Source organism: Toxotes jaculatrix, chromosome 13 (assembly GCF_017976425.1).
Source record: "Toxotes jaculatrix isolate fToxJac2 chromosome 13, fToxJac2.pri, whole genome shotgun sequence".
NCBI lineage: Eukaryota > Metazoa > Chordata > Actinopteri > Toxotidae > Toxotes > Toxotes jaculatrix.
In genome coordinates, this window is record NC_054406.1 from 16,230,128 (window position 1) to 16,247,803 (window position 17,676).

General features: G+C 42.1%; 1 protein-coding gene across 1 annotated transcript; it reads right to left on the reverse strand.

Moving 5' to 3' along the window:
* Positions 1-98: 98 nt before the first annotated feature.
* On the reverse strand, positions 99-16,871 carry mfsd2ab (major facilitator superfamily domain containing 2ab). Its single transcript, XM_041053604.1, has 14 exons — positions 16,647-16,871; positions 13,292-13,417; positions 12,008-12,132; positions 7,665-7,788; positions 6,821-6,899; positions 6,513-6,688; positions 6,264-6,354; positions 5,881-5,999; positions 5,503-5,586; positions 3,166-3,249; positions 2,902-3,014; positions 2,662-2,805; positions 2,048-2,224; positions 99-1,960 (listed from the first exon to the last, which is right to left on the reverse strand). The coding sequence occupies exons 1-14, from the start codon at positions 16,734-16,736 to the stop codon at positions 1,906-1,908; spliced, it is 1,587 nt and encodes a 528-aa protein (XP_040909538.1). The 5' UTR covers positions 16,737-16,871; the 3' UTR covers positions 99-1,905.
* Positions 16,872-17,676: the final 805 nt, after the last annotated feature.

The window sequence follows — 17,676 nt, forward strand, 5'->3', positions numbered from 1 at the left end:
TACACACGTTAAACATATCTTCTCACTTTTCTTCTTGTTTGAAATGGCTCCAGCTGGTATTATGTAGATGTTTCAAGTAAAGACATGCTGACAGCTCATTCACAGTACACTTGTAAATTAGTGTTTATTAACAACATCTTTTTCAGTCTCAACACCTTTTCCTTAAATAACTACAGTACAATGTACAAGGGTTCATTTCATTCACAGCCACAAATATTAAGGATATTTACAGGTTTACGTACAATATATACATATGCACAGGAGGCATGTACACAAGGCTTGTGTGCATCCCTGTGGGATTAAAGCTCACACATTTGGCTACAGCCTCAAGAGTCATGAGGGAAGTTCACAGGGTCATAAAAGACACAATGCTGACAAAATAAAACAAGATGAGATTTACAGGATGTACAATTATAACAGGGTTTGTGGGTGATAATGGCACCATGTTGGCACATACAGTATCCAGTACGAGGGATATAAGGAGCATCTTATGAGAAAAAAAAATTTCAAAAAAAGAATAAAGTCAGTGAATATTAACATTTTCATATCCAAAAGTCAGTTGTCAGAAACAACATGTTGAAGTTGTAATAGTATGTATAACATATGACACTGTGTGTACACATTTCCATATCAACAGATATGAAATATGCCAATTCTCATTATAATGACAGGGACTGAGATGATCACAAAGCATCCCGGTGGTTTCATCAGTAAACACACATTTATATACATACACAAAAAAAGGGGGTACTACAAGAAGTTCATTCCCCATCTTCCAATCTTCTTTATACAATTAATATATGCTTCCCTTTTTGAATGCATATGGAGCAAAGACAGTAGCAATGGAAACATGCATTAAAAGGCGTGTAAATGTTTTAAAATTTGACTCCCACACCATTTTCATCATTCTTAATTTAGTTGGAATAACCTTACCGGCTTTAAATACTTTTAAATACTGCAAGAAACGTTCCAGCGAACAATTCATAAACTGTCAAATCAAAGCTAATAAATATTTAAATAATGATATGACTAAATTAGTACCGGCTGTAATCACTGTTTTGCTCAATGTTAAGGAAATGAAAGCATTCAGAAAGAAAGAAGCTTTTCCACAGTAGCTGTTCAATAAATGAAATGTAAATAACGGAACTGCTGGATAGACATTGCAGTCATGTGTGCAAACTAAATGCTTTTACTAATGTAGTGGTTTCAGTGTTATTGTGTGGAAGTCAGATGAGCCAGAGCAAAGCTGTTACTGTCTGACCATTATTTCAAAAAAAGCATGTGGGATGGGAATGAGATGGAAACTGGCTGACTGGTTTCTGTAAACTATGAGGAGAAACAGTATAATTACACAAGAAAACATTTAAACATGTTCAAAATACACAACAAGTCAATGACTCAGGACTGACACAAGTATCAGTTTTGGATTTTTAACCCCAAAACAGGGCTGAGATTAAGGCGTCATCGCTGTTTGTTCAAGTTTCTTACAATGTTTACATCTCTTAGCTATGAAGTTGTTGTAGCGCAGTGCTTAAGGTCATTAATGTTGGTTGTTACATGTAAGAGGATGCAAACTGTTCAGTTCCAGCGAGTAGCACCAATAATGGCAACACCGACAAAGCACAATCACCATCATGGTTTTGTGCAGTTTAAACTGAGGTTCGAGACCAACCTTTAAAAAACGTTTCGTCCACCGTACTCAGAAGTTGTATGATATACAAAAAGTAAGGCTTTTGAGATCAGACTGAACAAAAGCGTAAAAGTAAATTTCATGACGTGGAACAGCAGCAGTGTGATTGGACAAGGCAATGTCTGTATGATCCAACAAGCCCAAGTCCGTTGGTCCTGCCCCAGTGCAAAATGCCAGTCGATCACCCCATTGGTCCGTGGGTCTTCTAAAACATCCTAGACCACGTTGGCCAGCTCTGTCGAGTCTGTTTCTGAATCGGTCTCGTTGTCCCTGCAAGAAAGCAAGAGTGTCTTCAGTTGGAGGATTTGCTCCTCAGGCACATAAAGTAGAGTAGAGGGTTTCAGTTTGCAGCCTTACCTCTGTTCCTGTAGCAGTTTGCGGTTGCCTTGCCTCCTCTCCTCATCGATTGGGTAAGAGTACAAAATGAAAAGGCCGATAATGATAAGGGCTATGGGGGCGGCAGACACTAGCAGTTTCAAGGTTAAATGCACTTCCTGTGGTTGAGAGCAGCCTCTACTGATGTAGCCTGCAAAACTAAAAAGACAAAGAAAAAAAGACAGAGAATTATGAAGCTGAAAACATAAGTATTTCACATCCTACTGCAGCGCAGAGCTTTAATGTTCCATAGAAACATAGACTATCAAAATCTATTTTTTGGTAAAGCCAAGATCTTGATATTAAGGTAAAATTGCTGATCAAAGGCCATCGCTGCAGAAAAGTCAGTCATGTGATGCGTGCAGACATCACACGCACACTACAGCCTTACTGAACTTAATCAAATGAAAGCAAAAGGAATTCCTTGCTTTGATGTGGGATTTGGGTGCTGGGAGATTTGGATTAGTCTCATTCTGACTTTTTTTTTTTTTACTGTGCCCCAGTATACTGGATTTTTTAAAAAAGACTTAATGCCCTACAAAATGTTTACAATATAGGTTGTGTTTGTGTTTGTGTGTGTTCACAGAAGTACTTACTCTAAACTGAGAGTGGAGATTCCCAGGGAGACTCCAGAGGCGAACTTGGTGAAGAAAACGTAGAAGGAATAAAACAGAGCTTCGTGGCCGGTGGAGTTAGGGTTCTGCACTTGGAAGTCGTCGACAGCATCAGGCAACATGGACCTGAGAGAACAAGTTAGAGTCAGAATTGGTTTTACAACCTACACACCTGATGATACTCAATGTCAAAGCCAGCCCCGGGGCAGCAGCGGGTCTTACCAGGGCAGCAGGAAGGCCGCGGCCACTCCGACCCCAGAAGCAAAGGAGACAATGTAAGTAACAATCAGGTTACTCTTCAGACACACCACCAGGATCATGAAGGGAACCACAGCCTGAAAAAAAAAAACAGAAGTATATTAGACCACTAAAACACATTAGATTGGCTGTCCTTCAGAGATTTCCTTCCCAAAACAAATTCTCACACTTAATTCCTGTCAATCTCACTTCTTAGAAGTGGTGTTCAGATTTGACTGTGGGCCTTACCAAGGTGCCAGCATAAACCGCAGTCTTTTTCCCAAAGCGAGTGAGGAACCACTGCCAGAAGGGGATGGCCAGGGTAGCGGAAAGCTGTAAGGGGGAAAAAAAGAAAAAAAAAACATTCCTATTAATTTTGGTAAACCAGCTGTTTTGTTTTTCACGCTGAAACACTGGAAACTGAAACAAACTCCAGTAAATTCCACAAAAGGCCCCTCATGACAGGTTAGTGTGATTCTGAAAAAGCAAGAAGCAGGATCATCCTCTGTGTCCGGTTGCGTAACAGTAAAGCAGAATGACATTAGGTGCATTCTCAAAATGCTTCAACTTCCACTTCAGACGAAGCGTGGTGAGGCAGAGGCACCCCTGACCTCTCATATCTGCCAAACACAACAGTGACGGTGGAAGATAACACGACTTCCACGGCTCTTCCCAAAACAAATCTGAGCTCAATGTGATGCAAAATTCCACAGGGGTCATCCTAACAACTCTACAGGGGGGCGTAGGGCTCATGTAGATCAGGATGACCTCTGACCCCTCAGTGTTTGACTAAGGTAAAGATAACGGAAAGCATCGGCACAACCGTGTTTTTCCACCACTTTTTCTTATGGATATGAGTGAAACTCTAACCTGAGAGATAAACTGACCTGCATCACTGCCTGGTCCATCTCTGTTACGATGACAGTGGTCTGTGGCAACTGTCATCATGTGTTTTATGAGGTTTCATCAGATCAAATCAGGCTTTATTGTCACTTTGCCCTACATACAACTGCAGTGCAGACAAAATGAGAGCATTTCCTGGGATCAGAGTGAAGGTCAACATAAAAAAAATAAAATTGTAATGATAAATACTAGATAAGTACTAAGAAAAAGAAAACAAACACACTCAAAACCCCTCCCCCTGACCCCCCCTCCCCCAAAACATATTGCAAGACGCCCATTGTACAAGAATTGTTCAGTGATGTACATAGCAGCAATATTATGAGCGCACACACACACACACACCACAATTTCATTTCCTTCCCGTTTGCACATACAAGATTATTTTTTTGCTGTGGTGTAACAGCAATATGTATGCCCTTGAACTGAGTCTTCAAAACCACCACTTCCCTGTAACACCCAACAGCTTTATCAGTCTTCTTCGAAATAAAATGTCTTTATCTGTTTATGCGTCTTCAGCTTTATCTTTATTCACAGAACTCATAAAGCAGGTTTTCCACTACTGCGTGGTTCCTGCAAAATGAATCTAGGGAGCACAACACGGCTACTCCTCTCGCACAAACACTCTCCAGCCCTTGAAAGTGTGCTCATATGCTGTGCAGCGTTGAGGCTGGAGAACAGTGTGCCGTACAGCATGCTTTCTGCAACGTGCCTCACACTGGCAAAAAAGGGAGCACACAAGGCTCTTTTTGTTTGTTGGTATTTGATGAACTCCCCACCGCTCTCACACAATGTTTCATTACATTTGACCATTATCGTTTCCATCCTCTAACTGGCAACCAGTTTGGGTTACGTGACCTTATATAATGCCTGTTAGTTTGATTTGTGTCACTTATCTTTGTTCTAATGAGAGCTGAGCCTCTCAGATTAGTCTGCCATCTCATCAAATTACCAAGGGTGAGGATTAGGATCTCTTAGTGCTGATTAAGTGCTACAGTACCCACATAAGGAGCAGTTTCTCTGAAAGCTCACATTGTTGAGGCCTCTAAAAAGTCATTCCACTAAATAAATGTACTTTTAAAAAGGTCAGTGCCTTGGCTCCATAATCCTTTCCATAAAGTAAAGGATCAAAGCATGTAATCTTTTCAACCTCTTTAACCTGTACTTTCTCACCCCGTACAGTTCTGCTGTGAGTGCTACAGTAGGCACATCTTTGGATTAATTAGGATTAATACCTGTCGGGGACTGAAAGCTGAGCGATTCTTTGATATGTGAAAATTCCTCTTGGGTTGCATGTTTATGTAAAAGGGGGGCAATGACATGAAAGGAGAGGCAAATGTGGCTCCTTCACTGTCTGTGGGAATGTGATGCCATTCAGGCAGAGCAATGAAGAGTCGACACACATCATGGAAATGGGCAGCCAGCAGACACTGCTTTCTAACCCAGCACAGAGTGGCTTTGTAACTGGAGACAATTTATGTGCTCGCCCCTGGGACCGAAGCTTTTGTCTGCACTCTGAAACTAATGGCTCAACTTATTCCACACAAGTGGGATGCCCAAGGTTTCAGATGATGTGAGAAATGCGGTCACTGCTGTGGGAACAGCGCACCTATCTCTGTGTGTCTGAAAATGCCACCTGTAGGTGTGTGTGTGTGTATGTGTGTGCGTGTGTGTGTGTGTGCTCACCATGATGACCAGCAGAATATTCTGGAAGTCGTTCCTAAAGCCCAGCGTGGTGCTGCAGAATAGAGCAAAGTTTCCCTCCAGGAGCTGTGGGACGAAGCACACAGACACACTCAGTGTCAACTTTTACCACCTGTACACACAAATACACAAACACACACACACCTCGGGCCAACCTCGCAGCCGCCAAGTAAACTCTGGCTGGTAGCACAAACCAGCCAGAGACTCCCAACATTTAACATCAGAGAAACTGGTTGAACTCAGTAACCAAAAAAACAAACATTGGGCAGACACAGAGAGTGAGATTGAAGACTGTGATTGACATACATAGATTAAATCCATAGGAAATGTGTGCGTGTCTATGTGTGTCTCTTTACGCACCATGAAAGCCAATGAGGTAAACAGGAAGACCATGACCAGTTTGGCGTACGGTCCGTGTCCCATCACCAGCCTAATTCCCTGGAAGAAAGACATGGGCTCTGACCTGGGATGGAAAGACTCTGAAAGGAGGAAAAATGGGAAAAAATGAACAAAGATGCCAAACAAAGCAAAAGCTGCCAAAGCAAAACATGACACTCACTTCCTTCTTTCATTCCTACTAACAGGAACGTTTTTGGTTCATGTTACATGAGCATCTGCCTTTCAGTCTCATCATTTACTGGACAATATACAACTTATTTTTGAATTTTTTTTTTCCACTCATTTTAGTTTTGAATTTAAGCTTATACGAGCCAACAGAAGGAGTAGAGATTGATGCTTTTTACCTTTTTGCTCTCTCACACCAAAGAAAAGGATAAGAGCACAAAGGACGTAGATCGAGCAGATGATACCGGAGGCAATCATGTAGGCTTTTCTCTGTATAAGGAGAATGAGAGCAGAGGAGGACACTTAGCAAACACAATTTGTATCTCAGATCTTTCTTTAGCCTTACTCATCAGTCCATGTTGTTTGAACAGTTAATCTGTTATTAACCTTCACTGTCAAACATATGACATGTAAATAAATGTGTTTACCGTGTGCTCCAGGGAAATGACAGGTGCAGAGTCATTGAGACCAACAGAGTTGGCCGAGATGTTCAGGTCCGCCACGATGTCACCGGGTCCTGGGAGGCAGGGCGCGTTGGCCATGCCTACTATCTGCCCTTGGATAGCTGTACCGAGCACAGTGCCCAGAACCTCCACCGTCATCCCTGATTGGAAGAAACATTGGAGACGTTTAGTCACTGAGTAAGTGACACGGTTAATATCTTTTTTTTTTTTTTTTTTTAGTGAGGAGATTCATTTAGAAAATAATAATTTTACATGCCGACTGTGATACTCACTGTATGCAGTGGCTGAGTCTCTCTCTTTCTGCTCTGAGCTGATGAACATGGTGAGGGCAGAGTATGGCACGTGGAAGCACTGATGGTGAAGAAAAAAAAAAGTGAGAAAAAATTAATGCAGCTCTTTGGTTCACTTTTGGTGAAGCAGAGAAATCAAAACAAGTTAAAACAACTGTTTGACATTATGAGAAATTTCTTTATTTGTGTTCTAGCAGAGAGATGAATGAGCTGATGGACACCACTCTCATGTCTGTAAGGTAAATATGAAGCAATCATCAGTTAGCTTAGCTTTGCACAAAGACTGGAAACAGTGAGAAGCCGCTGGCCTGGCTCTGTCCAGGGGTAACAAAGTCTGCTTAGCAGTACCCCTCAAACTCACTAATTAACACACTGCATCTGCTTTGTTTATATCTGTATATTCTTTATAAAAGTCTGGCACATAACCCTTAGTAAAAAGGGCAAATTGTTGTTTTTACCCTTTAGTTTTTGTACATTACAACAAGAAATAAAGTGTTAATTAGTGAACTTTGGATGTGCTGGTGCGTGGACCTTGTTACCTTTGCACAGAGCCAGTTGAGCTGTTTCCTCCTGTTTCCAGTCTTTATGCTAAGGTAAGCTAACCTTCTCCTGTCTATTATGAAATGAAATTATTTCCTGACAAAATGTTATCATGATGTTATGCATATTTAATTTTAAAAGAAGGAGTCACTGTGGGAGTGAGAGGATGTAGATTTTGTAAATCGTATTGTGAAATCAAAACATTTCCATGACCTTGGATTGCACATATGGAACAAGTGAGTGTTCACTGAGAGCTGTGTCTGTGTGATCTGTGTCAGGTACTCACAGTTTGGAGGCTCTGGAAGAGGCAGTAGAAGAAAAGGTACCAGATGACTTTGCCATCCTCAAAGGGAGGAACATACCATATGAGGAAATAGGAAATAACAGCCAGAGGGGTTGAGAGCAGGATCCTACACATGGACAGGAGGGAGAGGGGAGAGAGGAACGAGGAGAAGGTAAACAACAACATCAGTGGATGAAAAAGTGATCCTCCTCGAGCGTGAAACACTCTCACTTTGTAAACAATAATGAAAAGAGGGGCCACTCGTTACATAACAAATTGTGGCCCTTTGAGTGTCTTTCATTCAGTCTGTGCCAACTTTTCCCTCAGCGAAGTTTCACATGAGTTTAGTTACCTCATTTTTTTCTCACTGTTTACACTGTTTTCACATTAGCAGGGACATAATGTTCCCAGTGTTCACGTGCACTGAACAGGTAAAGCTTGTATAAGGGTGGTTCAGAGGGTTATGATAGGACATGACATTGGGGAATGTTGCTTAACAAAGCCAAACTTGTTAGCATCAGCACAGCTTTTGTCACATAAATGATGTTCAGGGAGTTGGTTATCCCGTGTGTGAGAAAGGGTTTGCAGTGCTCATTTGAATAAGAACATGTTTAACTTTTGCAAACGCATTCCGTACCATCCTGTACTCTGCCTCCACCTTTTCCTTACATGTCTAACATCCTGTAAATTCACACCATGACGTCATTTTACGTGGAAAAAACAGCAGAAATCCTGTGGGAGTGGAATTCCTTTGGTCATCTCCGACCCTCTATTCGACTTCCTCTTCTGGTCACATGCTCTCATCTGACTCTAAGAGTGACTGCACCACCGGAAGCTGGGAGAAACTGGCTTGTCCATCTATTCATGGGTGATTCATCCTTACGAGAAAGGATATGAACTCATGCATCAGGTGTGTAAGACAATGGATTACAACCAACAGCATGCATGCGCATGTGACATAAATGTCCGTGTCATATAAGTTATGCAACTTTCTTGCCATGGTACCAGCTACTATTCAGCCAAAGAGCTCAGAAAGGGAGCAGCTTCATGGCAGACTCACTGATACTCAACTTAATTCTATTTGCAGCCAAACTTCCATGAACTGTATGATCTCTCAAGGAAGAAGTGTCAGGAGGAGCAGCATTCAGCGGGCTCCCTCATCCATGTGATGTGATTAACTGTACACTTGGAAAAGTGGAAAGTTACTGTGGGAGTGTACTCAGCATTGGCACGCAAGTTAAAGCAGATGCTTTTATCTAGAGATGACAGTACACGTAGGAATTTTTAAAGCTAATTTCCTGTGTGACATGAACATCTACCAAAGTGGGAAGGTGTGTCTGTGAGTCAGAAAAACTTGATTTTCTAAAGTTTTATTCCAGCATCCTAAAAGGTGGATAAAATTATCTACGGTAGCAAAAAAAAGAAAAAAGAAAAACAGAAACTTTAAATGCCCATCTTTTTCAGCACATGCTATTCTTGAACAGTTTGCAAGGCCAAGCTGAGACTTGCATTGTGCTTGCTTGCAGGACTGCAGTGACGCAGTAGGACATATAAGTACTGTCCACATGCCCCTACTGGAATCATATTTAAATGTCCTCTGAAATAGCCCTGCTGACTGGGGTGGGGTGACTTTATCATAGCTTGTCTTGTGGCTGTTAACTGGGAAAACCTGTCTTATAGGCTGGTATGTAAAGTCTGTCAGCCATCATTAGGCTGGATGAATGAACAGCTGTAATAAAAGGAGAAATCTGCAAAGCACTCTGGTCCTGAGGCCTTGACTTCATGGTTTCAGGCTCAACAGTAACTTAAGAAATCAAGGAAATTAAAAATAAATGTGAAATGTGAAATTTCTGAGAAAAAAAAACACCCACATCTTAACCTTTAGCCAACTTGACTCAATTTTAAGTTTATGTTGGGCAAGACAGCATTTGTTGAAGAGTGGTGAGTGTGATACGAATGCTTTGGAGAAATGAATTTAAATGCATGTTTAGAAAATGACAGAAACAGCAGTGTAGTCTGTCACTTGTGACTGTACCAGTGGCTCCTCAGTAACAGAGAACCTCATTCTGCACCTTGAACTGCAGTAACCTCAATTCCTCAGCCACTCTTTAAAAATCCTAGCAGAGCCTTCTCAGCTGACGCCATTGGCTGAGGCAAGGTGGTGTGTTGAGGGCTGGACCAATGAGAAACTAGCCTGACAAGTCCCCCCCGCCCCCACTTCCGAAACACTGAGGTTTAAACATGGAGCAGCTGCAGGCGTCTTTTTCCTGCTTCCTCCCTGCTTTCAGGCGCCCTGCTCTTCTCCTCATCTGAAGGCTGAACCGACTTGTCACGTGACCGTGCATGCCAGTCATTCCTCCATCCTCTGCTCCTCATACAATGCCCCCCCCCCCCCCCCCCCCGACCACACCCCATTTCTGACAATAAACGAGGGAGATATATCTCACTTAGCACGAGCAACATGAAGAATGACCCACTTTTGAGAGACATCGATTCAAATGTCAAGATCTCAGTGCTGGCTGAAAATCACAATAATGATATACCAACTCTCCACAATGTCAAGCTGATTAAGCTTGATTAAAGCTGAATTTTGCACATCTGTAACTACCACAGCTTTATTTTATTTACAATTTAAGTACATTTCTGGCATTTCACAGGAATCACTAACCAAACAGCTGCACAGGATGATAATTCCTTTGTGCTCTGAATTAATTATGCACACAGTCTCACTGTGGGCACACCCGCGGGAACATTAACACAGGGAACTGAGGTGAGGACCAAAGGGGATCTTAATGGCTGCGTTCCCCTTCCACCCGTGGCTCCCTCTTACACGAGACACACACATTTCATAAGCAACTGGGGAGATGATATTTTTAATCAAGCAGGCAAGGGAGCAAATAAGCTGTCATAACACTGAGCCCTGCACGTCCCCGTGGTTCTCATTATAAAGCTGCCAAGACCCTCTGAGACCTTCACCTTTCCTCCTCTCTCTCTTTTCCGTCACTGGTCCATTTTCTGCCCTGATCACTCCATGAGGTTCTGCATGTTCCCAGCTACTACTGAAAGGACAGCAGCTCTAAAACATCTTCACTGCTGACAAGAGGCTGGCTGCCACTTCTATAACCAGCAGCACAAACTGACACCCTACACCGCACTTATCTCACATAACCGTGTGAATTATACCCGTCAGACGCGGACCTACAGTCACAGGAGGAGTCTGCAATTTTTGACAATGAAGAAACCGTGAACAAAAGTCACAACCCAATATTCATGAGTATAACTCAGATAAATCCAAATAGGTTGCTTAGATATTCAGAGGCAGAGGTGTGGGGGAGGGGATAAAGCGGCTAAAAAGAAAAGGGTCAGTAACCTTTCAGTGAAAAAGCCCTGAAGCGTCACAGGCCTCCCACTCCCTCAGCCTGGCTGCCACACACAGACACAGACAATGTCTTAACATCCATTTTGTTGCAGGCCACGCTGCTCTTCAGGATTTCAGAGAGACAGAGAGAGGCCAAATTTAATTGGTCAAACTGAAATAAAACCTAAAATACTTGGTGTAATTGTTTTTAATGTCTAAACCAAAAAATTTAGGGTCGATTTGTACAAATGAGAGTACTATCAAAATGCCTATTAGCTGAAAATGAGCTCTCTGTGCTCACATACAGAGATTCCAGTGTCTGACTCCGACTCAGTAGCAGGCAGGAGTAATATTTGTCAATGCCATGCCAAAGGCCATGCTGTGGGAAACGCACAAAAACCAGTGGCTGCAGGAACTCCTGATATTTGTTTAGTTAAAAAAAAAAAAGCCTTAGTGCCTTTGCATGTTGGCTTCAGTAGTCCAGCCTGGTCCATTTCACCTAGAGGCATTTTTCATTGGTTTATTTTACGGCCAGTATTCATAGCAGCAGTTGTGCTCGAGTGAGTGTGTGAAAAGGAGAAGGGGGGAGGGAGCTCCAGTGAACATATACGCATGTGTGGGCAATGGGAAGTGGTACAGCAGTAATTGCATCAGCATGACCCATAGTTACCCCTTCTGGGACATGACTGGTGATTCCCAGTACAAAGCCCGGCCCCCAAACACTGACACATGTACAGTGTATGGCTGGAAAACTTCCACCCTGAGCTCTGACTCACCAAGAATGACAGCAGCCCCCCCCCCCCCCTCCTCCCCCCTCCATAAGTATTTCAAAAAGCAAATACATAAGAAGAGGTGCTACAATGACATAAGTGGGCTTTATCAACAAGGTAATGGAAAAGGTTTAGCAGAAAACTTTTAGAAAGCTCTAAAATGCAGATGTAGTTGTCTGAATTAAGTGAAACAGTATCAGACTGCTGTGAAGACCTACCAGGGCAGCATGCGCCCGAAACGTGTCCACGGGCTTCGGGAGACCAGGAATCCCACTGTGGGGTCGGTCACTGCGTCCCATGCTCGACCCACGAACAAGATGATGGAGGCATAGAAGGGATCCAGCTGTGAAAGTAGAACACACAAAGATTAGTGCAACTGTGACCGTGAAAAAAAAAAAAAATTAATTTCAGGTACACGTTCAATCCCTTTGCTACCATATAAATATTACTCCATGGTAACTGAATGTCATGAGCAAGCTGACAAACTATTTAAACTTGGAAGCTCAGCCTGTCTGGTGTCCATCCAGCAACGTGCAGCAGAGACAAGCCTGAGTGGAAGCCAGGCAGCATGAATGCTCTACTCCTGACTGTACAACCTGCACCATGCTGTGTCAGCCAATAGACTCTCAATCAACAGTCTTGGTAGCTGGACAAAGCTAAACCCTGGGAAGTGGTTGACTTACACATTATTTTGGCCTCAACAGATTAGTGTCAGAGCCCATTAAAGCGAGCCGCTCCTCATCGTGCTACAGTCACCCCCTGCCTCCACTTTTCAGAACAAGCCCGTGTAAGCCTTCTTATACAGTGAAGCCCCATCACAAAGTCAGTAATGGAAAGATGAGGGAATCTTCATTTTTCCAGGACAATCAGACCCTTTGTTGGTGAGCTTCAGCTGTCACAATGTCCCGTACATGCACTGTATGAACTGTATGAAAGAAGGGCTTTGGGGGCACAGGAAGGATCATGCACAGCTCCGTACCCTCAAGACTGTAAATGCCACCTCACCTACTTGTGGCAGGATAGCATGGAGTTTAGGAAGGACAGCAGTGGACGCTAAGTATGTTGCCATCCCCAGTAAGGTGGTCGTTTAACCCTGTGAGACCTGAACTATGAAAGAATGGTCAGAAAATTCTAATTTTTCAAATATGAACTCTTTATTTGTCCCTTTGACAAAATGTAAAAAAAAAATAATTAAAAAAATAAATTCTAATTATATTTTTTGTTTGTATCACACATGTCAAAACATTTGGAAAAGTGAGGGGGGTCCACCAGGAGTCAGTATACGAGCATAAGAGTTCATCTAAAAGGGTTAAATGCAAAGTTTATGCTTGATGGTGATGCAATGAGTCCCAGAAATGTGGGTATCATATATGATACGTACGGGCTCACAGGGTTAAGGACAAGAGGGTGGCTATATTTAGGACTGTGTTATAAAAGTGACACTGAATGTCTGAACAGGTGTGAACATGGAAGTGAACATGAAGTAATCTCAACCAACTCACCTGAGCTACATCCAGTAGATAAATCTGCAGAAAGAAGCCCAGAGCACATCCTGTGATCTGGTAGGGTGCTCCACCAATGGCATAGCTTATCTTGTTGCAGATTGACAACCTGTTCCTGTGCTCATGCTGGGAAAAAAAATAACAAGGAAAAAGAACAGAAAAAACACAGTTAAACTTCTTGGAACCAGGAAAAGGGACATTTTACAGAGGTGCAGACACAATAGCAGATATGAGATCAGTCTGCCTGAGATGTACTGCCTAGAAAATGAAGGCGTATTACACATTAACCTACATTTGGAGAAAGTGTCCTTAAGTATTTGCAGCTGTCCACAAACCTTTTCAGGCTTTGGCAGGCCCTAGACCATGTAATTATAGTAGGGGTTCAATTCTGCAACATTGACAACAGCAGTTTAACTTCAGCACGGTGTCTGCAATACAGCAGTGTACAGTTATATTCCCCTGGCTTATAAATAGGCAACTTCCTCAAGTTCTCTCTGAACAGTTTAATCCTCAACCCATAATTCTTTTCAATTTTTAGTCTCTCCTCTTCCTTAGATTAAGACAAAGGCATGTAGCCTAAATTCTTTAAGTGTCTTAAGAGCCAGAAAGTGCAGCTGGCGAAAAGCTAATCATCACGTAGCATATTTGGCAGAAGTCAGGGGACACCCACTGAGAAACAAGAAATCCTTAGTTTTCTAACAAGAACTCATTCTTCTCCATTTTCTTCACTGTAGATGTGATAATGTCTTCAACAGACACACTCTAAACAAATTGTAACGGCAACACAAATCTCTGTTGATTAGTGTCAGGGCATGACAACACCATTGTGACACACACACACACACACCAAAGGCCAGGGTGACAGCACTTTGGCAGCAGCCTGAAATGACTTAACACCCGAGTGGATGGCTGCCAGTTTGACCAGTGCTCGGACCAATGTATTACCCACAGAGGGGTGAAAATACACCCTCCTCCCTGGCCAATCAAAAGGCTGTGTTTGGTGCTGCCTAATCTGTCCACTGTTCAGCTGGTCGTACAGTTTTCCAATTACTGCTACTGTTAATAGCACCCCAGACAAAACCTAAAACCTGTTTTAAAGTGGCATCAGATTATGAAAATGACCTTGATCTGTAGGCACATTTCTCTGTTTGTCACTGATGGGCATCTCATCTTAAATCGGACCACAACACAAAACATCACCGTGACTGTGACTGAATAAACCAGCCTCTGTCTTGTTGATACAACTAACCATGCCTTTGTCTAGGTGACAAAACCCTCACTGGCTGAAATGAGAAACCAGCACCTTCATAACACAGAAGCAGTTATTCGAACTGAATGAACACAATGGTTGGCATTACAACAGTTGGACTATCTGGTGATTTAGGTCATGTCTCCATGGTAGTGAACGCAGGGCCTCGTGGATCAAACTTAGCCCCGCCATGTGATGTTCCCACATTCCCCCTCAAACTACACAATAAGGCTCTAACCTGGGCAAAGAGCGGTCACTAAAAGAGCTGTCTTTGTCCGCCGAGGGCCCACGACCAGAACATTTTTTGGCCCACACTGTGCAGAAGACCTGTTTGACGTGTATGCATAAGATTATATACATTTTTGCCCCTCCTAGTTTCACAAATACACTGCAGCGACTGTACCTACTTTGTCATCTACTATCTCTGTGCTTTGTGCTTTATGCATCCTAATTACAACATTTACAGTAGAGCTGTTGAAGTTTTCTGAAAAAAATTTTAAGAAAAAAGATTCAGTTCCTCTCATTCCATATATTTAATGAGAAGGTCCTACAGTGTTTCATAAACCTGACATGAAACAGTGAAACATAGCCTTCTATTTCTCCCTCCAAGGCTACTGCTTCTGTTATCAGTGGCACCAGTAATAATATGTTATCACTATAAACAGATAACATGCACTGAATGGATGCATGTCCTGGAAATGGGTGGGTTTTTCAAATTTCTCAAGGGTATACAATACATTTTGGACTTCAGCTGCAGTTTGATAAGTTAAATTCTTTGAATAGTCCACACTGGGAAAGGCAGAAGGGTGAAGAGACTGATTTTGGATGTGGTTTTTGGAAATGATCCCCTTCCCGCACCATCTGTATTTGACACGTCGCCTTGGTGGGTACTTCCTGCTGCATTCACGGATATGGGAAATTTGGGAATTACTCTCAGACGTGAACTCGATATAACGAATTTAGAGGGGGTTTCCTTTGACAAGCGAGGTGACTCTTGGTTGGTGAGATCACATGAAAAAAAAAAGGAAAAGTGAAAGCTTGTATTCTGTTCCATAACAACCCCATAACCATGTCCGTGAATTAATGCAAAAACAATTTCTCCACGCCATTTCGCTACAACAGTGTCAGATTATTTCTGTACCAGGGGGGCAGATGAAAACATCTGGTTCTCTTAAATGCTTTGTTATAATTTATATATGGTACCAAGTGATAGAACTGGAGTCGTTTTACTCAGAGGTGGAAGGATATTTAACAGAGGCCAGTGAACGCAGCATTACAAACACACCTATCTGGCAGCTGAATCCCTCGTAAGATTGAAATGCAGGATGGAGCCTATATAGCCCCCTTTTTTTATTAGTCGGCAACACCCTATATCTGTTTTTAATCGACTCACATTTCCAGTTTGACTCCAAGCTTTCACCTAATTAATGCAATCCCTCGCATTAGAGACAGCATTATGCAAATGAGACATGCCCGTGCAGCCTTGTATATCTATAGCCTGGTATGTAATTTGGAGAGCTGTCCTGACATAAGAGCAACATGAGCATATTTTTTAAGGCAGTCGGTAAGTGAGAGGAGTGGCGTTTAGAAATGTAGCTCTGCGTGGCTGGGGTGAGTGCACCCAAAACCTCTGTGATTACAGTCTACAAACAAAAATTATGACTTAAACTTACTATATTTAACCGTGTCAAGCACCGTCCAAAGCTTTGGTGTGTATGGTTTAAGTAATTTGAGGAACGTCTCGTTATATAGATGAGACCAGAGGAGGGTGAAATGGTGATTTGACTGAAATTAATTGGGGTTTTTTTTGTTTGTTTTGTTTTTTTGTTTGTTTGTTTATCATTTTTTATAAACGTTTCGTCCGTTTAACTATTTACTGAGTCCCTAATGAGAAATTATGCTTAACTCCTGTGCAGAGATATGACAATGTGCAGTGTGCGCGCCCATGACTCACTCCTTTAAAATGTCAATTTACCGGTGCGCTCCATTCATTCAATGTTCAACCCTTATCTCCGTGGAAAAGAGAAATAAAAACCCAGCAGCTTCTTCCTTCTTATCGAGGTGATTTAGACCAGAATTTTGAATTAACGTAATGAATGAACTCACCTTCCTGGCAAGCTTGATCCCATCCGAACAGACCGGTTTGTTCAATAAACTAGCGCTGGAGTATTGTTCACCTCCTTCTCCTTTGGCCATAGCAGGATCGCTGGTTTCTTGGCTTAAAACTTGATACACACAAAAAAAGAAAACCAAACAAACTGTCTTCCGATAAGGTTTGAGGAATCAGGTCCAGAGACACCCTCGTAGCTTATAACCAGTTTGAAATCTAAGATGCGGCGCAGCAGACTGTGGATGTAGTAATTTTTAGAGCGCCCCGCCCATTACAACGTCCATTCACCCCATCTTTAACCCCGCCCATCTGAAGGCGGGTCACGATGGCTGCTTGCGTTCATCCGGAGTCATCAAGCTCCGTCAGCCGTTCATAAGACATCCAACCCCCAGTGAAGGTATTTCCTCTGAAGCCCTCTGAAACTCTACAGGTTCATCACAGTCACACGTTGTGTATCTGTACAGTCTATAAATAAACATACTATTCCTATGGGCCCCTATAATGTGAGGGCCTTATCTTCCACTGGCAGAGTTTACACTGTACTATTCAAAATGTAAGCTTGCTGTGTATTTTATAGACTTTTGTGTGATCCAACTTTTGGATCACACAAAAGAAAGAAAGAAATAGTGGATTTAGTAATCAGGAAAAAAAATACAGTTAACTGTATAAATAAATATATAAAAATGTAAATAATACAAATTGTAAATGGGGAGGATGGATATATTTACAGTTCTGGCTATGACTCTTTACACAGCTGTTTATATACAGTGTTTTTCATATGATGATATAAATTTATTGCTGGTTTTTAACTTTGAGATTAAAATACTTTTCCAGTTTGTATACATATATTTAAAGTAGGTCAATCTAGAGTGTTTTAACGTACGTTTGCTTCATTCTACTCTATCTGCTTTGTTTCTGTTAAAATACTTCTTAATTTATTGGTTTTGTGTTTGTTTTCTCTGTGAAAACACCCCAGTTTTCAACAGATAGCTTAAATAAACATTTAGGCGTGAACAGAGTTCACTG

What these genes read in the sequence shown, in the direction of transcription:
- mfsd2ab (XM_041053604.1), bottom strand. Translation starts at nt 16,736, where the DNA reads ATGGCCAAAGGAGAAGGAGGTGAACAATACTCCAGCGCTAGTTTATTG. An exon ending in TTACCTCATTGGCTTTCATG is followed by an intron (nt 5,587 to 5,880) that starts GTGCGTAAAGAG and finishes TTCGTCCCACAG; the next exon opens with CTCCTGGAGGGAAACTTTGC. An exon ending in CGGTTTATGCTGGCACCTTG is followed by an intron (nt 3,015 to 3,165) that starts GTAAGGCCCACA and finishes TTTTTTTTTCAG; the next exon opens with GCTGTGGTTCCCTTCATGAT.